General features: G+C 42.9%; 1 protein-coding gene across 7 annotated transcripts; it reads right to left on the bottom strand.

Annotated features, from left to right (window-relative positions):
• Positions 1-324: 324 nt before the first annotated feature.
• Positions 325-24,588, bottom strand: P4HA2 (prolyl 4-hydroxylase subunit alpha 2). 7 transcript variants are annotated; one of them, XM_072348476.1, is made up of 17 exons: positions 23,665-23,752; positions 22,899-22,994; positions 18,551-18,650; positions 16,872-16,968; positions 15,175-15,326; positions 14,341-14,478; positions 12,940-13,179; positions 11,151-11,347; positions 10,433-10,609; positions 7,623-7,693; positions 7,282-7,381; positions 6,667-6,720; positions 4,303-4,362; positions 4,169-4,234; positions 2,074-2,142; positions 1,615-1,711; positions 325-847 (listed from the first exon to the last, which is right to left on the bottom strand). In XM_072348476.1, exons 3-17 carry the CDS (start codon positions 18,630-18,632, stop codon positions 777-779), a joined length of 1,671 nt encoding a protein of 556 aa, XP_072204577.1. In that variant the 5' UTR covers positions 18,633-18,650; positions 22,899-22,994; positions 23,665-23,752; the 3' UTR covers positions 325-776. The 7 variants fall into 7 exon arrangements, with proteins under 7 accessions (XP_072204577.1, XP_072204574.1, XP_072204571.1 ...); XM_072348473.1 differs by lacking the exons at positions 4,303-4,362; positions 23,665-23,752 and adding an exon at positions 24,536-24,588 and having other exon boundaries at positions 22,943-22,994; XM_072348470.1 differs by lacking the exon at positions 4,303-4,362 and having other exon boundaries at positions 23,665-23,770.
• Positions 24,589-24,942: the final 354 nt, after the last annotated feature.

Raw genomic sequence — 24,942 nt, 5'->3', positions numbered from 1 at the left:
GTTTTCCTGAAGGCCTTTCACACAAGAAAAGGTAACACTAGGCAGGGCTTCTGATGAGTGTGATACCGAGATGGCATTGCTCACTGGCCCTTAGTGTGCAGCCTGCCTGCTCTTACAGTACAGTTTCAAAACAAATTAATCTTCCCAACTTCAGCAGAAGCTGCAAGAGTTGTGTCATGCTCCAATATTTAGCACTGCCCAAAACCATGTTGTTCTTCTAAATGAAAGGGTAATGAAGAAACAGACCCTGAGAAAGTTAGGAAATAAAGGCCCACTGTTCCATAAACCCAGTACTGATATCCATCATGGACACAAGAAAATATTCTTTGAAAGAACATTTATTTATTTCAAAACTCATGATCCATAGAAATACAATAAAATTAACATGTACACAAAACTTAAAAACTTTGGTTTGAAGAAATATTTAACATCTAAAACTTCTGAGGTACGAAAGGCACAAGACCAGGCACCCAAGCATTCTGGATCACCCACAACATTGTTTGCACCATTACTAGAGAGAAGGCTGAGGGTGGAAGACCAGTAAAATGATGAAGATGGCAGGGGTGAAGAAAGGTGGAGACAAATGACAGCAACTAAGACAGGAGATGTGTACAAAGCCATTTACTTTCACTCACAGGTGTTACATGTGTCTTCCTGTGACAAGTGCCAGGACTCTTATGGGGGGGAAAAAAGATGGATCATTTCTTAGAAATGAACTGGAAGAACAAACAGTAGAAAAGGAGACAAAGAGACAAGTATCTGCAGCAGGCTGTATTTCAGTCCACTTCTGTTCTCCCACAAGGTCTTAAGAATTCATTTCCTCTTTCATGAAACCATTTGTTAGAAACTGTGGAACGAAGATATGCAATTAGTTACCACCACGCACCCAGTCTGTGTACAGCACTGCAACCCAGACTCTTACTTCCATTGAGGTCTTACACTTCTCCACCCACCCAACGGGAAGCAGAAAGATTCACAGGACCAGCATAGTTAGGATCTGGTGTCATTAAAGGTCATTGTGCTCTGGCACTCAGCAGAACACCATGGAGGCTGCAGGAGGTGGGTTCAGAAATGAGTGACAGACATAAGCTACTGCCAGCAGATAACACAATTCCCCAGTGACCAGGCAGCCAAAGTAGGAAGTGGTCCATTGCCAACAGACTACAGGCGCCCAAGGCAAAAGGGAACATTTGTCTCCAATAAGCCCTGCAAATGCCTGCCTTCAGAAAGCACAGCAGCACCCACCTGATCAGACAACACAGTCAGGAAAGATGTTTTTGGGAAAACTAAAGGGGTTGGTGGTATAGAGAAAACCTGCGAGCAATCCTGGTAATCTTTAAGATCGCTCCCAACTCAAGTTATTTTATGGCTGTCCTGTATCACATAAGCCCATTCTTTGCAACATTATCGCCACAACAGCTCTCCCTAGAGAAGAGGCAGCCGAACAATATAGCTGCTTAATGCTACATATCGATACGCGAGTTCTCCTTACAGCCAAGTGACTCCAGTAGTTAAAGCGACAATACTCTAGTTATTAAATGCTGTTATAATGGTTCAGTGTATCACCATCTTTGTGCACACCAAAGGTTTTGTTCCTAAAGCAGTTTTACTTACCCCATTTACACCCTACTAGCACTGGACAAGCTGCATGCCTCGTTCTATAATCACCCTCGCCACTTCTGAATAGATTGTACCAAAATACTGCTGTTCCCTGCAGAAAAGATACCAGATGTGGATTAGCCAGAACCCAGCCAACATGCTGAAGTTATTGACACGAGGAAGAGGGATAATGCCCAAGAACTCAATTGCAAGCTCTTATGAAACATTTCAGCATAGCTCACAAATAGTAGAACATGGAAAAGACAACTTACTCTCAACTCCAAGTCAGTCATGTTCAGAGAGTGAAAACAAGACTTATTTAGTAACAGCTCTGCATTGAAACCATTTCTACTATAAACTCTAAGAATCAAGCAAGCTGCATGGCCACATTAAGTGACTTAAACAGATACAAGACTAACAAGACAGCAAATGGAGAGGGAAGATGAGAAGCAGCCATACCCAGAGTGACTTTACCTTCTTGGGCCATATTGCTGCCCCAAAGTCTGGGAAAACTGTAGCTCCTCCAGCTTCCACATCACTCATCTGATAAAACAAAGTGAGAAAACAAAGTCAAATCAATATTTATTTACAACACCTTTAGTACATGAAGTCCCACAAGCTCAGGCATCCCTTGTCCCAGCATAACCCACCCCTCTGTGACTCGCAGTAACGAGGAAGAGATGGATTTCAATGAGCATGAATTGCTAAGCTGATTATTAAAGGCTATTTCAGTTGAAGGCTTTTATTCATGAATAAGCTTGATGAAGTGCTGACCTGCAAGTACATATTATACAAATTAGCCATAATAAATAAATAAATAAATAAACCCAAAAACCGTGAACCTGCAGCATTAATAAGCCAGCACTGCAGAACAAGGGAGAAGACCTCAGAGTAAAGTTGCTTCAAGAATTGCATTCAGGTTTCTGATTCAATTAGAAAAATAAGTGCCTGTTAATACCACATTTCCTCAAATTGAAACCATGTCCTTGGAACTCATTTTCATAACTTAGTTTAGTATCTCGGTCAACCACTTCAAAAACACAATACAAGTGGAAGACCTCACTTTTCTGCACAATTTCTTTGCTGCTCCCTAGTATTGCTATTCTACTTCAAGTGCTTTAATAACATGTACACCAACAAGGCTCTAAAGAAATGCTTACATCTTTATGCTTTGTCATTCTACACTGGAATGAATTTAAACTTATTGAATTTGTTAGCAATAATGGACTCACTCTGAGCTCTACAGACATGGCTCAAAGCCCCTGGAAACACTTCCATTAAACTAATAATTTCACTGATCTCCGTAAGTTTTTGATCAGAAACTAATGGAAAGAAACAAATTAATCACATCCAGTTCCTACAGAGTGTAAACAATCAAAAACAACCCCCACATTCTTCACTGCAACTTGGATTTCTGTTGAAAGCAGATGTTATTACCACTCAGGTGTCCTCCTGCTTGGTACCTACAATACAAGGGCACAAGATACCATAGGAGCACAGTGTTTTGCCCCTTCCAGCTAGAAAGCTTGTGCATGCAACTCCACAAGTGTATACCTACATCTTAATTACAAACTACTCTTCAGTAGAAACAATGCATGTTTGATATGTTCTACATGGGACACACAAAGGGCAAAGTGCCTTTGACCACATACAACCAGCAGAGCATAAGATTCATATCAGGCACTGAGAATCAAGGTTTGTCCAGGAGTCTGAGAAGCAAGAAACCTTGAGGTGCTTTGAAATAAAGCCTACTAGCAGTCTCAGATTTACTGCCAAAGTTGAAAGAAGTTCTGGCTTGGTTCTGAGATGCATTTTGCACACAAAGCATTAGCTCAGTTATAACCATTTCCTCGCTCTTTAAATCTGAAGTTTCATCACTCAGAAGGCAGATATAGCAGACTGGGTGAACATAATTACCAATACAGTTAAATATAGGTTGACCAAGTATTGCCAGAACAAAACTACGATAACAGTAGGCTACTAATAGCTCTAATAGCTGTGCAATTAAGTTAATTGGCAATTAAGATTAGGCACACATGGTCTATGGGCTGTATAAGGCATGCAGCTAATGAGTCTCCTCAGTTTTGTTTATAACCATTCCCCAGTTGCATCAGGTTTGTGAACCATGTCTCCTCCACTTGCTGAAGTGACAGTTACACCAGAGCATTTCCAGCTCCTGTCAATCATCACACCATCAAGTGCTGTCAAAGCAGTGGAACAACATTCCTGCCTCACAGTAAGTGGTTGATAGTAAGTGCTCAACTGAGCATCGTGAGGAGTACCCCACGTATACACCTTTAAGAAATACGCCAAATTCCTCTCCCAGCAATGAAAGTAAGAAACTCCATAGCAGAGCAGCCAGAAAGGAAAAACTGGGCCCTATTGAAGTTTTCTGTTCTGGGGTTAACAAACATCCCAATTCTAACCCAAACAGGACAGCACCTGATGCTGTTGAAGAGTTGGAGACTGTCCTTTTCCAAGCACCAACAAACCTCTGCAAACAACCATGCCCACTGCAAACAAAACATCACTAAGTTACACCCAATTCATAAAGGAGCATCATACTTACATAGTTTAAAAAAGTGGCCACACGATTTCCAGTCCCTAACCGCTTGAAAGCATCTGGCTCATCTTTCTATAAAATTAAATGAGAAAAACTGCAAACTTCAAGCTCACAGACAGCAGACAAACAAAGGTACTTACATAGTTAAGAAACGTCGCTAGCCTATTTCCTTCCGATTTGAGTGTGCTGTCAAAGGGTCGCTGTAACAGACAACAACTTTAACCTCTCATTCCAAATGGGCTCACACTAGAGTTACATATGCAGCTCTGCATGAAGAGCCTCAGGCTCAAAGAGCTGGAATTAAGAGGGGATTCACAGGGCAGCACTAAAGCCATCACAAATTGCAGCCACAGTGCATAAATGCATGCACATTGCACACTGGTGCTATAAGGAGAAGGAGCACGCAAGTAGTTCTCAGGGCATTAGAGTAGAAGCAATGCTTTTAAGTGATCTTTAAGTAACCAATAGGCTGTTACTGTAGTGGACACTGATCTAAAGTCAACAATCGATGTTATGAAAAGTTCAGCTTGAACAGCATTTAGATAAGACATTAGATTCTCAATGTGTGATTATCTCAAAGAAACGTCACAAGAAAATCCATACATTTCTAACAGCAACAAATTAGAAAAGCAGTAATTATCTCAAGTGGTCTTCTATCTAAAATTAAGGACCATATCAAGAAGATCAAGTGTCATAGGTTTCATTTGTCAAAGCATGAGATTATATGGGCGTCACTTCAGAAGCAGGAAAACACCCAGAAGCCCAGTACATCTGAAGGGCACAGAGGAAAATGCAATTAGAGGTTTATTTGTATTGCTAATTGTCAACAAGTTTCAGCCATGTAACATTAAGATGAATTCTTCAATATAAAGCCTATCTTCAACACAAAAAAAATGCAGACCCAGCATTAGAAAAAGACAAGCAGCAAGAAAAACTCTAAGATGTTGTAGTTCCATCTACACGATTATTCCAACAAAACATCTTGCTTGAAATAGAACTATATAGAACTATATGCACAAAATTCCTGCATCAATGTATGCAAATTCAATCTAACAGCCAGCATAGAAGCTCAGACAGAAGGAATTCCCTTGCTTCCAACACCTCTCAGGTCCAGCCATGCATTTCTGAGCTTCAATATATAAGATTCGTCTGTAAATTTTGAGCACCCAACACAATCTGAGAGTTGAAATATGTAGGTATTACAGCTTCCCAATCTGAGAGCTGTGAGGCAGATCAGACAGTGAGAGAGCAATGTCTCTGGATTCCAGTACTGGAATCTGTGACGCACAGAGCCTGGCAGACCAGTCCAAGCCCACAGCAAACTCCCCGATTGCCTCGCTTTAACTGATGACTGCAGCCAAGGCTACATTCCAAATGGAGCTCCGCCCCAGCTGCCTAATCCAAAAGTAAAGACCATAATGACCAAATTGATATCTGAGGTCCTTGAGTTCAAAGGCTCTGAAGACAATTTAAGAGCATTGGCTTCACTCCGGAAACAAAGCAGTCCTAAAGTTCACAGGAAAGTTCTCTCAACAGACCAAAGCTAAAGAATAGGAGCTTCCACAGTGTTGAGCATTAAGATTATTATTATTTTTTAAGATTTATTAACCGAGTTAAGTAGGGCCCCTTCTATTCTGTACTCAATTATTGGGTTACCTGCAGCAATCCATTCTTTCTATCAGGTAAAAATACTATAATAGTTTGAATTAAAATGGATTCAATTGAAGAGATGATTCTACCTGTAACCAAGGCATCACAGATGGATTTTGTGTTTGTAACAGCAAGTCATCACAGCTCTCCAGTGTGATTTGTGCTCCAAAACTGTCTTACAATTGCAGTGAAGAGTTTGTCTCTCCCCTCCCATACAGCTAACCTGAGCTCACACTGCCAGGTAGAGCCCTCTAGTGCCTGGTGCAGATCCAACAAGTGCCAGTAGTAAGTTCCCCTGCTGTCACCACAGCACTGGCATCCTGGACAGAGGTCACAAAGCCCTGCTGATCCCCTGCAGCTGCAATCACAGCTTCTAAAGGTTTTATCAGAAGGGTTCCAACTCAAAGGCTTCCATAAATGCTGTTCTTTTGGAGGGACACCTCCTGCTCGACCAAAGTACTTTAAAATACCCAAAAGAGGACTCTGACAGCCTTGCTAAATTTATTAACCCAATAGTATACTGAATAACAATTTAATCTCCATCCAGGGATGAGTTTCCTAATAGGTTAACAGAAGAATTACATATAACAGCAGCATGGCTATCACTCATTATCTCTACGCTGTGCAAGAAACCAAAGGGCCAAAGATAAGCAAGCAGTCAGATTCATTCATTGGTCTCTTGAACTTCTAGCATCAGAGAAAGGAATTTTCCAGAGGTCATAATCCATTCCATGCAACTGGGCTATAAATTAGAGTGTTTTAATAGAAAAGACATTTCAATAAGGGTTTCAGCAGTTCCCAAAATGATCTGTTCCCACCCTACATCCAAGGAGTAATTGGAAAAGTAACCTTACCCTAGAGAAATCAAAGTGTGGCTCATACTGCCCTCCCATTCCATAATTAGCAACCTGCAGAATAGAAGAACAAAGCAAAACACAGTGAACTGCAAATGACTGCTGAATAAAATAACTCTTACAGATCCAAAACATCCTTTGAAAAAATGGTGCTCTGTGGCTAGATTGTCATCTACATGCTTAACTCATTTTTCTTCAGATTGCCAGTAATGAGGTGTGTAGATAAGCATTTCGTGTTCCTTCCCTTTCAGCTTAAGGGCTCCACTGAGAATTTCTCAGTACTGATGTTGGTTAACAGCAGCTCTCTTTGCTTATCACCACAACAACCTTGATAAACTCAAATGCGCAGCAACAGTTGCTATCATATTTACTACCTACTCCTCCAAAGAAGCAGGGTCTGAGCACAGGTATTTCTGTAGAACATCTGATCTAGGAGATGATACTGTTCATGACCTTCCTCACCCACTCACTAGGAACCCATGTGTTCAGTTAACAGAACGCCTAGGAGGAGCTGGTGAGGAGCACTGCTGATATTTGTTTCTGAATTAATACCACACCACCCCATTAAAGATCTCCTTGTCAGATCTCATCCTGGTAAGATGGCAGTGTACCAACCTGTAACAGCTCAGCTGTTTTCACTGTTAACCCCGTGATCTGCTGCATTCGTTGATTCACTTTAGCCACAACAGGATCATCATCTTCCTCCAACCATGAACTAAGGCAAGAGAAAGGGATGGGAAACACTGAAACATCATTGTGAAATAGAAAGCCCCAACCACCAGTTTCCCAAAAGTGAAGGATTTCTTCTGCCCTAAGTTACATGGATGAGCCATTTACTATGCACTTATTGTGTAAGCTTTTGCTGCATGCAAAGCATTTCTAGTTTTCAACTGGAGGTAGCACACGAGGGCTGTTAAGCACAGAAAACTTAAGGCTGAACTCTTTTCTATGCTTACCTTTTTGATACCCTGTAGCTGGCCACTGTAAGGACACCGGTTTTGGGATCACGTACTGTGGCTCTTGCCAGCTGTGTCAGAAAAAAATCCCAAACAGGCTTAGATCCTAAGTAAAATCAGCAGCTGGTTTATCACATTTCAGAGTATCACGGGATGAAAGTTAAACTCCAACCTAAAGTTTATTCCAGTTTCAGGGTAGAACAGTACACACAAATGCAATCCACCACCTGCAGTTGACTCTAGAAGAAGCAACTGACTGCAAAAGCCAGGATATCCATTAAATCCACAAGCAGTGCTAACTGAAGTACCTTTTAAAAAGCAACTTCTTAAGCAGCTGGAGTCCATATTAACAAGATGGAACAACAACAAAGTTAACATACGAAGCTTATGTTCTTGGCAGAAATTGTTGGATGCTCCATACATTTAATCAGCCCTCTCTTTATGTGGACTGGAAGAAAACCTCATTCTTAGATTTAAAAAAAAACAACCACAGATGAAAACATTTGCAAAATGAATTACAAATTTACAGGGCAGACAAATCCACTTGTCCTCAGGACAAGACTCAATATTACCACACTAAGATTTTCCCAATTGGAAAACGCCTGCAACATCTGCTCTCCGTGACGGATACTTCTAAACCAGCTTACCCACACATTTTGTGCAGCAAGTAATGTAACACTGTTAGGCCACATCATATAGTTGCATATTAGAGGAGTCTGAAACCTTGTAGAACTGACCAGATTCACAGTGGCAGCAAAGCAACAGCCTGCTGCTACCTTAACAGCACACTTGGGTTTCATACTTGCAACTGAGAACAAGAACTGGGACACTGTAAGGTCAGACCACGCTTAAATTTAACTCCTGAAAACCACAGACACTTAAAATCATGCCTTCTTCCTTCCGCTTAATTATAGGCCCCAGAAAGCCTTTTTATTTGCGCTTTCTTCACAGTAGGCAGCTATTTCCTTCATTTCTCCTCAAATAAGCCTCCAGCCAGTTTTACAATCCTTGCCTCGTCCCTCTACAAGAGCTTTTGGCACATCTACTCATCTCATTCTGACTCAGTTATTCTGCTCCAGATTTCTCCTGCATAAATCATATCAGAATAAACAGGCTGACAATGTTGTTCTCCACTGTGCAATGAAGCATAGCTCTGGGGACGCAATTCAGCTTTCCAAACTTTTTATTCTACTGCTGCTTGAGCTTGTACATGCCTGCTTGATTTCTGCCCTTTGCATTTGGATCTAGTGGCATATCTTTGCCTTTTCGGGCTCCTACACCAACAAAGTAGAGAGTTTTAGTGACCATTTCCAGCACTGAACAGCTGACACAGTCAGCTCTGATGTATTGCCTGTCAAGTTGGAACTACTTCTTGGATCTGGAATAAAAGCAATAGCATTTTGCAAAAATAATAATGAAAACCAACTTGAGTATCACATACAGATGTTGTTTCTCTACAAAATAAGAAATACTGGCGAGCATAAACTGTAGATAATACTAAGTGTTTGGACCCAGATGTAGAAGTTTCTTGCAAATACAAGGAAATATTCATCCTTCCGTGCCCAAAACTAACACAGTGCTTCAGAGTTTGTCTCAGAGCTTCCATGATTATTAACTAAAGGTTTCTGACTGAAATTAAGCTACATTAATGATCACCTCACCATAGGATTTGAATTTTGCACTATTCCAGTAGTACTGCAGAACTCAAAGCTATTCTTCCTACAGAGCAATTAGATTTGAGTAATAAGTTAAAAGGAACCATTTTCTTGTAATTGAAGTCTGAATCTTAAGACAACAATATTTACCTCCTGTTGGAGGCTGATCCTAATGTTACAGCTGCATAGCTGATACAAAGAATTTCTTCAGTATCACTGACATTAGCAAAACCTAGCAAGCCTCAATATTTTCCATCATTAAAGCTTTGAACAAAAGCTGTAAAACAAACAAAAACCCCTAATAGCTGCCTTATTTAGAAGGTGCTTGAATCATTAAATTTTATGAAATCAATGTTTCTATTTTATCTGAAGCTCTTAGAGTTTTAAAGTATGACATAATAGGAAAAGACTGTTTATAGAGCTGAGTCCTCTTGGAGGAGGAAGGGTTCTGCCAGCACTCCCACAGCTGGCCAGTACTCACAAGCCCAGAATAACAAGTAATTCTGGGTGACCGAAGAAGCATCAGTTCCTCAAACCATGCCAACATCAGTAGGTACTTATGTTTACACTTAGAAATGCATGAAGGCAATCCTTGACTGGAATTCTGTAGTTCCTGCTAACAACTGTGGTGATAGAAGTGCTAGAATTAGCTAATCCTATATGCAGTTCCACTCTCATGTGAGACCTTACAAGCACATAAGATGGAGCATCTACTGCTGATCTCACATTGCCAGAAAGGAAACAGGTTGGTAAATCCACCTCTAGGAAAGTCAAATAAAATCATTAGCTATGTGGGGTTACTATTTTATTGTGTGCACTCACATTATTGGTTAAAGGTATTGCCGTTCAGTTCAGCCTCATTTCAAGAAGCTGACTGAAGGTACATTGGACATCTACCACTGTATGCCAGGCAGCCACCTACCCTTCCAGGTCCAGCCCTTATTTACTGAGGGATTTCACACAGTTCAGTGCAACACTGCATGAACACCTTCAGGTATTAGGGTTCCACATCACCAAGCAGTTCTAAAATCGTTCCCCTTAGTTTCACAGTGTATTATCTATGAGTATGAAATCATTCTCTCAAATCCCTTGCCCGGTCTTTGCTCAAAGATGAAAGCATTCAATTAGCAGTCAGTGAGATGAAGGGAAACTTACCCTTGGTTTCGCCAGTTGTTTAATTTTCTCGATTTCCTCATCAGACATGACATCATAATAGCGTACAATATGAGGGCTATCCCATTCATCTTCTTCTTTAAAGGGAGCTATGAGCAGGTGAGGGTTTCTGTTTCCATCATGGTACCTACAGAACAGCCTTTTCTGCCTCCGAGGAGTCTGAAACAAGACACCAAGTAAAATGCTTTGTTGCTCAACCACTATTCATAAACGTAAAAAATAGGCAAAAAAAGCGTGCCTTATTTCACAAGCACCAGCAAAAGCTGTCAGCACACAGCTATTGTCAGAGGTAGGCAGCAATGGTACTGATATTTACTGTGAATAAAAACATTCTGCTCAAGTTGCCACTGAAATGATCTACAACAATAATCTCTCAATTAAGCCCTAGGAAGCTATAAAATTCAGATTCAATAACTATACAAAATTAGGCTCTAAAAAAAAAATATCTGGTTCTTATGATTTCAGCTACGCAGTGAAATAAATGGATTTCTTCCTGCACTTTGAAGTGCCAGAGGCTGACAGGTCAGTATGGTCACCCCATAAGGACCAATCAAGATGCATAAAAGGGGATTCCATAACAGTGGCAAAGCATAACAAGTTCTCAGTGGAAAAAGCCTCCTATTGTAGAGTTTTGCATCAGCAAACTTGACCATCCTTACACAAAAGCAGTACAGGCAGAACAGCTCTACATTTCTCTTACCATTTTCACCCCTTCACCTCTGCAGAGGGCCTCATAGATATCACGCTCTGGCAAGTAGTCAAGAGGTCTCTCATAGGCACCACTTTGCACCACCGGCTCTGTTGCTGCCACTGTTTTGTTTGATGACTTCTCTCTCTCCTTCTCCAGCAGCTTCTCAAAGTACCGCAGATTACTGCCTGCTCTCTCGTGAGTACTGTCTTCAATGGGGAAGAACAGACAGAACCAGTAACTCATACAGTCTCAGGAACTGTTAATAAAAGACTTTGCATCAAGATTCAGCAATAATGCTCCCAGTCGCAAAGCACCATCAAACAACCAGATGCTCCTGCTTATCTTTGCAAAGGGAAGCTAGGCATTCTTCTGCAGTAATATCTGAAAGGATCTCTTACAAAACGTGCAGTTCTGAGTGGAAAAAGGTTTTGGTCATCACAATCTTCCTGTACTTTAAATATTGTCTGCCTAATTCCACCCAGGAGAAGCAGACTACGAGAGATCAAGCCAGGCTGCTTGCAGCACCCCACTTCACCACACCTCTCATCTGCAGTGCACAAGTAGGCTTTAGACCAGTACTACAGTAGAGCCCAGCCACAAACTTCAGTCTCAAACACTTCCTGTAAAGTCTGGAAGCTCAGAAGTTAAGCGTTGCCATCTACCAGCTTGCTTATATCAGAGGTATACCGGAACACATTAGACCTATCATTAGTGATTACTGCTGTTGATATGAACCAGTAAATACCATCAATAGATGGCTTTAAACATCTATTATAGTTGCCCTAGAGAAGGAACAAGTCCCAGTTCACCACTAAGTGTTTCTGGACATAGCACTTACAACACTTTTTTGCTTTTGGCCTTCCAAAGCTCATTGTCTCTCTTATTTAACTGACCAAGATGGTCACGGAAGTAACCACCCCTTAAAGCACAGGCTGATATTGGCTAGATAAAGATTAGCCCAGAACAGAGGAAGCTCCCACAAGGGACTGTCAAGTCTGTTCCACTGCCTGATGCTGATAAGGGTTTGCATTGTGCTACCAGTGCTATGCATAATTGCAGAGGGAATTAGATTCAATACAGTCATTCTTGTAAACTTTAATCTAGGAATTTCAACGTCTGCAGAAGTTACTCATCTTTCCCATTCTCCTCCCTGCTAATAAAACAGCTTCACTCACTCTCAGGATGCAGCCAGCATCTAGATTAAGAACCACAGCTGATTTTAAAACCATACGAATATTTCAATCAGAAGGTGTTAATTAGAGATAATAAACCTTCCCAACACAAGCAGAGCTGTATTTAAGGGAATGCCTACTTGCTTACTCAAAAGAAACCTAGAAACAGACCACAGATAAAACCAGGCCTCAGGAAATTCCATCTATAGTCTGACTTCAGAAAAATATACTAAGATCTCAGGCAAAGAAACGATCTAACATCAAAGAGCATCTGCACAGGAAAAAAAAGTAAAGAAACATTAAAAAGTCGGTAGGATTTGACAGAAGAGGTAGTACCCTGCCTGAGCCCATGGCATCCTTGATCTCCACTGGAATCCTTAAGCCCAGGCATTAACCAGTACCAGACACATCACAGCACACCAGAAGATACAGTGGTCAGACACTTGGGTTTCAGGTAATAACAGCATGGCCTACAGAACAGCTTGCTGAAGATGTTTTGTGCACAACTGGACTTTTCTCCATAACCTATATTTGTTTACAAGTCATCTGGCAGAAAATCCTTCCAGTCAGCTCACCCATAAGCATGGGCCATGACTGCTCTTGGCTGTTACTAACAAAGCTCTTACCAAGGGATATCAGGCGCCTTGTAAGCTCCATGGCTCTGTGCAAGTCCCCAAACTGGAAGACAGCATAGCTGAGATAATCTAGGATCTCCACTTTGCTGACTGTAGTATCCTCCCCCTCATCATGCTGTTTTAAGGCTTGCTCCATCCAGAGTACTGTGTGATAGTAGTCACCATCATTGTAAGCAGTCTTGCCCATGCCAAAGCAGTCACTCACTGTCAAAGATGATCTATATTTTGTTCCTAGTAACAAAAACAAAGATCTTTAAGCAACCTGCACAGAAGATTCCTTGCCCTCATATATGGACACACACTGAGAAATATCAGTAAATACACAAATTTAATAATAAAAACTATCAATGCATTCTTCAAAAGATAATGATTTACATCCCATACGAAACTGATCACCTTCAGGAGCTGAAGATCACATTTGATCATCATTGTAGCATTCATCCGTTTGGAAACCAAGCAAAGTTTAACAAGTTTCTCTTAAGCTATTTTGCCTCTTGCTGTAGATAAAGGCAGAAGGGACTAAAAGCTTAGCAGGCTTGACAGACACTAAGTTAACACTGTTAGATCATCAGAGATGTCCGGCTACATGCCACACTGCCTTGTTTGCTCTTGAGGTATATATTTGTGCATAAGCAAGCTGATTGCTATTTAGGCAAGCTAGGTTCAATTGTCAACAGGTTTCCGATTGCTCCAGATCAGGGGCAGATATGGCTTCATTTTAAGTTCACTGTTAGTGACCTACATTTAACTAAAGCCATTTTGTAAACATAACTACCCACATTCTAATGTGGTCTAGGCAATTTGTAAGCAGTGTTACTGAAACAGGCTACAGTTGCTAGCACATCTTTAGAAACACCCATCAGGACTCCTGAGAGAACAATGACACATCACAGTATATTTATCCAGTCTTGAAAGTAACTTTGTGGTAAATATTGTTTATCTACGAAATGAAGACTGTAACAAGAGGGCAAGAAGAGAACCACGCTTTGCAACAAGCCATGAGAGCAGTGAATTAGGGAGCATCTCCTTTGCTCAGCTCATAAGTTCCCAGGGAAACAACCATTCCATTTTCCTACACAGCTACCAGCACGAGTGGCTCTGTAGCTTTGGTACTGAGACTACAAAAAAGCCAAAACAGATTTCCCCTTAAATTAATAGAAATAAAAACTGTGCTACTCACACTGGTCACTGCAGATCACGGCTCCCTGGCTTGGATGGAAAAAAAACCTCAAGGCTATTCTCAAAACATGAAAGCAAATGCAACCTCTATTGCTTGAGCTACACAACTTCAGAACCAGAGTCCTTCATCCCCACTCAAAATGGACTTGTGGAGAGTTTGAGGGTGATACTGTTTGCATCCCTTTAAAGCAGAGGAGACCATCATGCACTTGCCTGGTAAGTTCCCTCGAGAGAGTGTCTCAGGATCCAGTTTGTAGGTGTCCTGCAGACGCATCAGAGCCTTGGCAGCTCCTGTCTCATCTTCTTCAGTTGGAAAAAACTGACGCTGAATGGTGAGATTTGTGATAAAGCCTTCACAACAAAAGGAAAAGATGCAACTTTAACCGTTTGAATAAGTTCAGCACCAGATTAACACAGGACACATCTGCTTTGTTTCTAAATTCCAAGATTCGAATTAACTACATTTAAAGTCTCTCATTAGGTTCCTCATTTATACAAGCATTACTTTCTGTCCCATTATAAGATGCAGTTAGCAGTCAAATGACAAGAGAAATAACAATCAATAAATTCACTTGCACCATATAATTACTGACATACGATGACAAAAAGTCCTTTACCAATTCAGTAGAGATCTCATTTTGATTCGTATCTACTGGTCAACATGGTCAAACATGACCACTTACAGAGGCAGCACATTGGAAAGAAGAATGAGTAAGCTGCTACACAGAGGAATATATAACTCAAGACAAGATATAAAACAGCTGATAACTGCCGGCCACTTTAGGACATCCTATTCTCCTATTTGCTGCAAACTACACAAGCAAACCAGATGTAATGTGCTTATGACAAGTAACAGCTTGAGTCTTTAAGCAGCAAGTTTCACCCACTGGGTAAGCAATAAGCAAGAGCCCAGTCATTAGTTTAAGTTTCAAACCAAATTAGCAACAGTATTTGAGCCACAGCTGAGTCTGCAGCTTCCAGAACATGAGGGGAAGCAAAGGTGCTGCTAGGGGACTTCCCACCAACACCTTCCCTGCAGCTCTTTACCATTTGTTGTATCCTGAAGAACCAGGTTTTCTAATTCCAGCCAATCAGTATTTAAACGCTTCACCAGCTTATATGCATTCACAGGGTGTGCCAGGTACCCTTCCGGATCCGAAGTGGATTTGCTTGTCAGCACATCCATTTTTTCAGCCCAGCTGGAAAGAGAGAATTGTATGCCTCAGCCTGAGAGCAATTTCTGAATGCGTGTCTTCCTTCTGAAGTCATCCTAATTACATAGCTAGAACCAACTGACTGCTGCTTTTGCTATCGTAACCAGATGTAAGGCTTTTAACTTCACAAGGATGAAGTGAGGCCCATTGATTATTTTTTTAATCACAATATTCTCTTTTTCAAAGAGATTTATTTCCCTGCCTATTAATTTAAATCTCAGCAGGCATTCAGCTCCCCTGCAATGAGTCTTAGCCATCAGTTCTCTGCATATTGCACTTCAGAACAAAAAGCATCGTTTATCTATCTCAAATGTGTGCAAATTCCTATTATTTCTTATGACAAGCATTCGGCCAGCCTCTCTCCAGTACTCAGTAAGAACAACTTTGCTGAGATAAGCTAATAACTGAACGCTAGAAATCCCCTTTGAGTCTAACCCCAAACTCACTAAGCCACAAGTGAACCACAGCTGTAAGCAGTTTAATACAGCCACTGGCACATACTGCCAGACTGCCTTATTCTGTGTGTCGTGATGTTGCAACAAAGCAAGAGCCCTCTGCAGAGATATCAGATTAATGCCACATTAAGACACCACTTTAAAAAACATAACAGTTTTCACTGCATCCAGTATTTATTTTGCAAAGTAGTGATAAGGTGAAATTTTATTCTCTGTTCACAGCAGTATATTGAATCAAACATCACTATACATAGAAAGCAATTGTAAGAAATGCCACCATACTCAAACGATGAAATTCAGCATCCCTGTTATACAGTATATCCCTCAGACTAGAGCTCAAGCGTTGTGACAGCTGAAATATACTCTTGCTTACCAATACAGAATAAAAGTCAACTGCAAATTTCACACATTCAAAGAGAAAGCTGACATATGCAAATGCTTTTGTTGCTTTGAAAAAAGGATGCGTAGCTTGAACTCTCATTCTCTTTAAACTTACTTGAAAAGGAGACAGTTTTTCTTCAAAAGGGCAACTTTTCAAGAAATAAATATTTGTGTGTACAGAAGTGACAAGGAATTTGGATCATTTCACAGTTTCATAACCCTATCCCCACCCAACAACCCCAAAGGGAGATCAAGCTGCCAGATACCATCTGGAGTTCAGAAAGTCCTTGGAAAGCATGGCTCCAGTTACAGGCATGCAGCTCCTACCAACCCAGACCTCAGACCATTCTGGTGTCATGCCCTGTTAGGTATAACTTTTAGCTAGGTAAGTATTAACAGCCTTCCTAAGGAGGACTGCATTGTCAGCAAGAGCCTTAACTGATCTGAGGCACCAGGATAACATGAGCTGTGCACTGCTTGCAACAGGTAGCCCAGAGCAACAGCACCCAGAGGCATTTAACCCATGCAGATAAGGCTCCTCTTTGATATCAGTGCCTTCTCCGCTGCAGCACTACTTATACTCTCATTATATTGATTGGAGAAACACTTACCAGAACAGGAAGGCGTGCTGTAACTGAACACAACAGGTTATGCACTATGCTGCCCCTCTTCATTATGCACATCTTTTCCCTACCTTTTAATCTGAGACAGTTTGGCCTCTTCAGCTCGGATGTATTCTTTTAAAGACTGTACCAAGTCCTTCTCTGCATAAATCAGATCTGTCATTTGACCTGAAAACAGAACACAAGCAAGTGTTAATCACAGTTATGAGAAGCCCCCCAGCAGCACCACAGACCTCAGTTGCTGCAGCCCCTTTAAGAACAGACAAATCAAAGGTGCACACTTAGAGCTGGTAAGACTTACTACACATACAGGTCTGACTTTTTAAAAGCCTCATGAAGCATTTAAATCTCAGCTTCATTTGTTCATGTAGCTTTGTGCCTTCTTTTAAGCCATCTCCAAATTGCTTTACTTCATAGTTACATGCCAGACAATCAAAATAAAGGTTTGACATTAATGAAGCTAGTGAGTCAAAGCAACAAGAGATCCAGATGCCCTAACATCTGTTCAGCACATGGACAGAAATGAGGTCACACCAGCCAGCTACTACTCTACCATTCGACTGACTTAAAATTACAGCTTTTCAATAGTGGTATCTGTGGAAACACAACCTATCATTAAGAAGGAACTTCAGAATGATGTTTATAGACTGACAAAGTTTCTCCTCATCAGCATTAGAGAGAACTGCTAGCATTTCCATCTGAAGGTTTGTGACAAGCTTTGCTTTTTAAAGAGCAGCAGACCCAATGAATATACACAGCAACAGCTTTAGTTTCAGCATTCCGAAGTCATCATTAGTGAGGCATAATTAAGCAGAAAGTTAGCAGGATGTTCTTTTCCCAGAGACAAGCAAGTTCCAGACACAGGCAAATGGAAAGAGAAGGTGGTCCTGCACAGTAACCTTGCAGCCACATAGGTAAGCACTATTTCTTGTGTTCCAGTATTGACTAAGTACATGCTCTCATCTCCACTGCTTTGCTCTAGCTGATAAATTCCATACATTAGTGCAATGGAATGGAGCTTCACCATTCAGAAGCACTGCTTCACTGAGCTCAAAGTTGAGGGCAGCCAGCTGAAAGCATCTCTTATCTTTATGGGGGGATTCCACACACTGTTCCACAGGAAAATATTAGACCAAGTCACAGCAGAACTCAGTTTGTGCTCACTTCTAGGATTGACTACAAAAGTCATACACTGCTTGATCACAGCTGCTAGGACTCAAGAACAAGAATCTCATCAAATCAATCTATTTTCAAGGCCCATAGCAACATCTATTGAAGTCTTACAAAAACAGGTAGGGTGGAGGAGATATTTTTCCTTCCTGTTCCTCAACCCAGCTTAGTTAGAAGATAGAATACGTTACATTTTGCAAAAGAATATTTCATGTATTTATCATGGAAGTTCTCTGCATGAAATCAGCACCTCAGGATGGAGCTTTTTATCATAAGCTTTGTGCTGCATTCAGAACACCAGATGCACAGCTCTTAACAGACTGTCATCTTTTACTCAGAGTCCTCAGAGAAACTTGTACCAAGTTAGTGATAACGTGCTGAGCTCACCAAATGTGAACAACTTCCAGAGATACAAAACCTGCAATGCAGGACAGCACCAAAGATATCAAAGTGCCGCTGTCCCTGATGAAGCCAGTGATAGGGCCATACAAGGACAGTCATATGATTCATCTGTCAAGTTTAACAGACTTGGCAGTCACTTCAGCTGCATCATAACACTGTGCATTGGTTGTTTCCATACCTATTGAAGTGAAGAACTCTGCCTCTGAATGCCAGATCAAGAAAGCACTGGTAAAGAACACCAACCACAGCCAGGGCTTCATCTTCTAGAAAGCTCAGACCTGGAAAATAGGAGTTGTTACATCTTCCAGCAGCAATAAAGCCTCAATAAAACAGTCAGACACACAGACATGGGAAACAGTTATATAAAACTGTCAAGAAATACAAATAGTGAGAAAGCCAAATAAATAACACATTTTGTAGAGTAAAAGTGGCAGCAAACACTGGAAAAGTGAAAGTTTCCAGCTCTACTCATTCAAAATACATCATCCCAATAGTATGACCTCTGGACGCAGCCCTTATGGCTTTTGGATTTCAAGTCTGCTGCTCAGCGAGTGGAACAGCCACCAGAGGAGCTCACCCAGCATCCCTACACTGCAACAAAAGGAAGGTGATAGAAGGAGGTGGCAGGGGGATGGTGCCTTCCCTTCCTCCATTTTTCAAGAATGCAGTATGATAGGAGTCCCAACCCTTAATGCAAGCTCCTTGGTACATAGATGCAAACAACAAGCGCACCAACAACGCCACCATCACTGAGAACACAACAGATGTACACTATCTATTACCACACTGCAAGATATTTCTTACATTTTCCTTTTGATGGCCTTAAAAGGCTATATGAGGAGTCAGAAATATTTACCACAACAGTTTGCAAGCATGAGTAAGCAGAAAAACAGCTTCTCAGACAGGGAATGCAGAAGACTTCTTATGATGCTGTTTCTCACCCTCCCTGCAAACCACGTATTCCCAAACAATTTGTTTAAGCTCATTCAGAACTCATACATGGGTAACGTGAGAACCAAGCAAAGCTGAATGAACAGTACCACGCAGAGGTCTGCCAACACTAAAAGCCACTATAAGTGATATAGCAGAAAGCACAGTGACTGGAGAGTACTTGGGAAGCACATCAGTTGGGATATATTCAGCCAGAACTGTCCATCTGCATGGGCTGTTCTTGTCTCACAGAGTGGTTTTTTGGACACGCTACACAAAGCCTGGCAAAACAATTACAAGGGAGCTTTCCAGTTCAAACAACACAACTTTGCTTTCTCCCTGCACCTCCCCACCATGTTCACTCACAGCTCAGGATATCTGCCAAGAAGAACACTTACTACATCTAGCAGCTTGTCTTTACAGCATATCTTTAACAGCTTTGCCATCCTACTCAGACTTTCTAGAGTCAATAAACAGAAACTCTCAGTAAACACAAAGCAGCTCTTGCTTGAAGCAGCAGACACCTGGCTGTAGGACTTCCAAACTGTTTGTATACATTCTTTTCATAGTTGTTATTCAGAAAACCAGCAAGAAATAATGAATTACAGGAGACTAAGAGTGATGTCGTAACAGTTTTGGAAAGCACAAGTGCATGTGCATACACACACGTATGTCTCCCTCCCCCCCCCCCCACCCCCCACCCCAACACACTACAGCCAGGCCATCTGCTAACACAGAACAGCACCAGAAGGGGCATTAGCACCTCCCACCATGACCAAGACACCAGTAAAGTCAGTCTGCTTTCCTTGGACCATGGAAGAACGTAGTCGCACAGGAATGCCTTAACTCTATAGATAAGAGCTGTAGGACAAGTACTGCCTGCACTTCTGGCTCTTTTTCAGCAGCATCTTCAGCATGGTGTGTCTATTATCCAAACAGGTGAATTCAGGACTTCCTTTCATTCCAATGAGAGCAGCTACATTGCTCTGCAGCAGGATCAGGAGACTTGAACAGATTCTTTAGGCTCAGTTCAGCCTAAGTTGGTCCCATGCAGGACCTGAGAGCAGGCAGCATATGCTGTGTTAAGAGCACAGATACTTTAATGCGTTTTGCTCCCTGGAGGTGAGCACTGCCCAACCTCTGGGACTGCAACAAGAAGCAACTCCAGGGACACTTAGAGCTCAAGAGCTCCACGTACAGCAACGTCTTGTGCTTTGCTCCTTTCCTCCCCCTAAAAGTACCCAGCCAGCAGCACAAAAAGCCAACCAAATGGATACTGTATAAACACTTTTCAGGAGTTTAAGCCCTCAATGAATCATTGCTCCCACTGGAAAGAGCACCGTCAGGCTGCAATGAGCACTGGCCACAGGAAAAAGTTCTTCTAGACCAAATAGACCAGGATGGAATTTTTCTTCTCAAGTTAGACCGAGTTCTTTATTAAACACACTAAAAATTCTCAAGAAGATATACGGACATGGACCCAACCTATACAAGTTATTTGCATGCATACTAGGATTATCAGCTTTCCACCCACAAATCAGGGTTATAGACTGACTCTTCTTCTATGCCTGCCTGCGCTATTAAAGAGACCTGGAAAACCACTGCTAAAATAGTCCTTCCCCATTGCATCTAAATTTAACATGTCATGGAGCAGCGTAACAAGCAAGTCACTATTTCAAAGCCACCTCAGGCCACAGATGGGTTCTCAGTGCATTTACAGATGAGGTCCATATGCCAGGGTCTGAAGAACGGCCCATCTTCAAACAGCAATTTGAGGTTGTACTCCTGGATGAGCCAACATTCTCCAAATGCCAGTGCTTTACACCCAGCATCTGTTACCTGCAGACACAGCAAGAAGTGCTCCATCCCCTTCACTGCTTACAAGGCAAGTGGCTTCAGAAGTGGTCAACAACTTGCCATTAGTCCTAATGGCTACACACATGGCTAATTATATTTAAACAACAGTACAAACAAAAACCTGCTGGATTGTTTTCATACTTAGGGCCAAAGGATGGACTGAATTGTAAATGCATTCAGGATCATTGTAAAGATCTCCTCTTAATACTGCCAGAAGCAGCCATAAAATCATCCAGCTCAGGGCAGCAAGTCTTGCAGCCAGCAGATCCTTGGCACATGATGCAGCTCTAAAACTAATTAAAATGATTAAATAGTGAGGAAACATTAATTTTATCCTAATAGAGCAAGGCCTTCACTGCTAGCAGAAACTGAGATATTATTCAGGGCCATAACCCATTATCCAGATGCAGTCAGGTGCTCCAACATCCAACCACTCCCCTGACCAAAGAAAGTATAAAATCAAGGGCTGATCAGTGTCCCACCCTGATGCAATTTGAACCTCACACCAGGATTACTGACACCATCAGTGCAGCATGCAGTTACCCTCCTAGAACAGCTCCTGCTCACAGTGAGAAAGAGAAAAGGCATTGCTTCCTTCCAACGTTACATGACTCCTTACAAACATGTTCTTTTCTCCCTTAAGGATCACCTAATAATTGCTTTCCAAATCCCTCCTCCAGTATACTTGGAGTTTTCAGCTCAAAGCAGCTTATGCCTACATCACCACCTTTCTTGCCAAGGGGCTTAATGTGCATCTGAAAACAATTACAATTGCCTAACAAATAATACAACATCATTTCCTCGTACTTTTCATGGCAAGCCAAAAGGAATAGAGGAAAAGCTGTTCACTTGCACGCACTGACAAGGACATGGTATGTCTGTGCAAAACTGCACACTTTGTTGTTTTTAAGTGTAAAGTGCCTTGTGTTATGCTCACGGATACCACCCTCAGAAAGCATAAGCATCTGGATCAATGGAGCAATGCATGCAAGTTCACCATACAGCTGGAGCCAAACTCCACACTGTTGGTGAAGATACAAGCAATACAGCAGACTCTTCTCCCACTGCAATATGCCTTCCAGCATCATGATCCAGACTGCATTTTCCTGTTCAGAGCCCATAGTTTTGGTATATCGTGATGCTTAAGACTGTCTTCCATATGTTCAAGCTACATGAAGAGATTTTCCATTCAGAATGACTTTTTTTAATGACACATCAGTGGTCAGCAGGGTACTCCTTTCAACTGGAAACAGCAACTGAGTTAAAGCTCAGACGTGGGGCAGGATCTCAGATCACCCTGGAAGGCATCTCCTGACATACCCAGCATTCTTCATACAGAGAGCCATACATAAAAATCAGGCCCAGTCAGAGGAAAGATATCTATGTTTACTGCTCACTTCTTTGGAAGCTCGCCAGCATGCACAGCACTGGTATTATAAACAGACTTGATTCCTGACTTAAATCTGGAACGAACAACTTCTCGCACTGAGCAGTAAATCATGCTCCCCCTGCTGTTACAGCCTGAAATGCGCCACCAGGTTTCACGCTTGTACTTCCTGAACTGAGATACATTGAAACGTGTATCTCAGTAAGTTACAGCATAAGCGGAATTCTTTCCCTTAGAGTCACAGCAACGGCAATTTACAGTTCTCAGGTGGCATTCTGTCTGAGAAGTCACAGCAGCAGTTATTGGTTTTGCTATATATATATATAAATATATATACACACACACAACATACCTGTATTCTCAAAGTCCTCAATGCCAGTAAGCTGCAGCACCCGCCTGGAGAAGATGGCTGTGTGACCTTCCAGAGCCGCTTCACCCTCACAAAACACTACAAAGTCAAAGGACAGGAGGTTTGATTACACGCTTATCTTCTAGGAAAGCCAGTCTGGGGGAGCCGCTGCCCGAGAGCAGCCAGCACAGAGCTATAGGATCCCTGTATCCCTGCCCACAGGTCACGGAAAAGCTCCCTGTGCCTCACACCCCAACACCCCCCCATGGGCATACTGACAGTCCGAACGATCATCTCAGTGACTCGGTCACCGGATCCGCCGCTGCTCGGCGCACAGCCGTGCCTGCGGGCCGAAGGGAAAGGATTTCTTTTCGACACTGAATCTCAGCTGAAAGCGAAAGGAGCTGCGAGCGGAAGAAGCGCGTTGCGGAACCATCGCAGAGCCGCAACTCCGAGCGGCAGCCGGCACGAGGAGCAGCACGGGCCGCCCCGGGCAGTAACACGGGACGGCCGCCCTGCAGCTTTCATGCCGCTGCCGTCCGCAGGGCACCGCCTCCAAAGCCGCCGCTAACCAGGTGCCGCAGCCCGCAACACCGCCTGCTTACAGGCAGCCGTTCTGGCTCTTTCCAGCCCCTCCGAGACGCGCCGAGTCGGGCCGGAGGCAGAGAGAGCGCTGCGAGAGCCGCCCGGTCACCGGCAGCCTCCGGGGACCCGAGAAGCGGCCGCACCCGACCCCAAGGACCGCCCGCAGCCCATCGCCCCGGCTTACCGCAGCCCCTCTCGGCACTCTACCGGCCCGTACGTTCCCGTTCCCCACCACCAGCCGCCCCGCCCCGTCCCCAGCCCCGCTGCTCTCGAGCCGCCGCCGCGCTCCGAGCCGCGCCCCCCGCCCCGCCCGCGCCGTAATGCCGCGAGTGGAGGCGCCGCGCCGGGCGGCTCCGGTCCGCTCAGCCCTACGGCGGCGGTGCTGACTGCTCTCCGCTTAAGGGACACCACAAACAAGTAACATCCTGCTTTCCAGATTCACTCCTCCATCACCACTCCGCTCACTGAACAGAACGCAATGAAACGTGGCTGAAGAACCAAGGTTTGGAGAGATGACTCCTGCCAGAATCCAGAAAGAAAGGGAGGAATCAGGGGAACAAACAGAATATGGATATGATTTCACTGAAGCTTTTAGCAGCTACTCAAATCACAAGCTGTAACAAAAAGGCCCAGCACTCCATAGGTCTCACATAGTACATGCAGCACGTTAACAGTCGTTCAGACCAAGTGAATTTCCCTCCTCTGTTTACAAAGGATTGCATGGCTGTCAGTGACAGAAGCAGCCTGCAGGACTGTGCCTGCACTGCAGGCATGGGAGCCTGTTACAGACTGTACAAACAATGTCAGCCTCGGGAGATAGAGCTGTGATTCACAGCCAGAGTTTTAAACCCTTCTAACTTCTTTTTATGGCAGACTTTTGCTATTATGTCATGGATACATTGATTTCTTTTCTCTCATTTGGTGGAAAGGACTGAAAGTGTATTTGTAGGGGGAGCACAGGGATCTGGCTTTCCTCTTGTCAGTACCCAGCTGTGCGATCCTTCTGACTGTGTATACAGCACAAAGAGCCTGGACCCCGTAAAAGTTCTACATACCATGTTGAGCTGTTCCTGTAAATTACCATCTTTCCTTTAGCTATATTTGCTTTGAAGTCCTTCTAGAAGAAAACGCTGAGCTCACAGAGTGTCCTTGGCTGGGAGCGGGATGTGTGTTGGGTTAAAAACAGCTCCTTTCTGCCTGCGCTGGGGCTGAGAATTGCCTGAGATCTGCCATCAGCCAAGGGCTGCAGAGAGCATGGGGCCACAGGTGGGTTTTAATGTCAGACTCAGCTGATCTCCCATCAGCACTGCCCACACTGGCACCTGGAGAGCTGTGGCACGGAGATCTGGTTTAAGAACAGGAGAAACACAACATCTTGCTGGAGCTTCAACTGCTTTTCCTTAGAGTGGAATTAAGATCCTTCCACAGAGAGCTTTGGCCATCCAATAGGCACACAAGTATT

Source organism: Excalfactoria chinensis, chromosome 13 (genome assembly GCF_039878825.1).
Source record: "Excalfactoria chinensis isolate bCotChi1 chromosome 13, bCotChi1.hap2, whole genome shotgun sequence".
Taxonomy (NCBI): Eukaryota; Metazoa; Chordata; class Aves; order Galliformes; family Phasianidae; genus Excalfactoria; species Excalfactoria chinensis.
This window is presented reverse-complemented; position numbering and strand designations above follow the sequence as displayed.

Excerpts from the sequence above, each read along its gene's own strand:
- P4HA2 (XM_072348476.1), bottom strand. The coding sequence starts at position 18,632 with ATGAAGCCCTGGCTGTGGTTGGTGTTCTTTACCAGTGCTTTCTTGATC. Across the intron at positions 16,969-18,550 it reads AGAGTTCTTCACTTCAATAG|GTCAAATGACAGATCTGATT; the intron begins GTATGGAAACAA and ends TTCTGTTTTCAG. Across the intron at positions 6,721-7,281 it reads AAACAGCTGAGCTGTTACAG|GTTGCTAATTATGGAATGGG; the intron begins GTTGGTACACTG and ends TCTATTCTGCAG.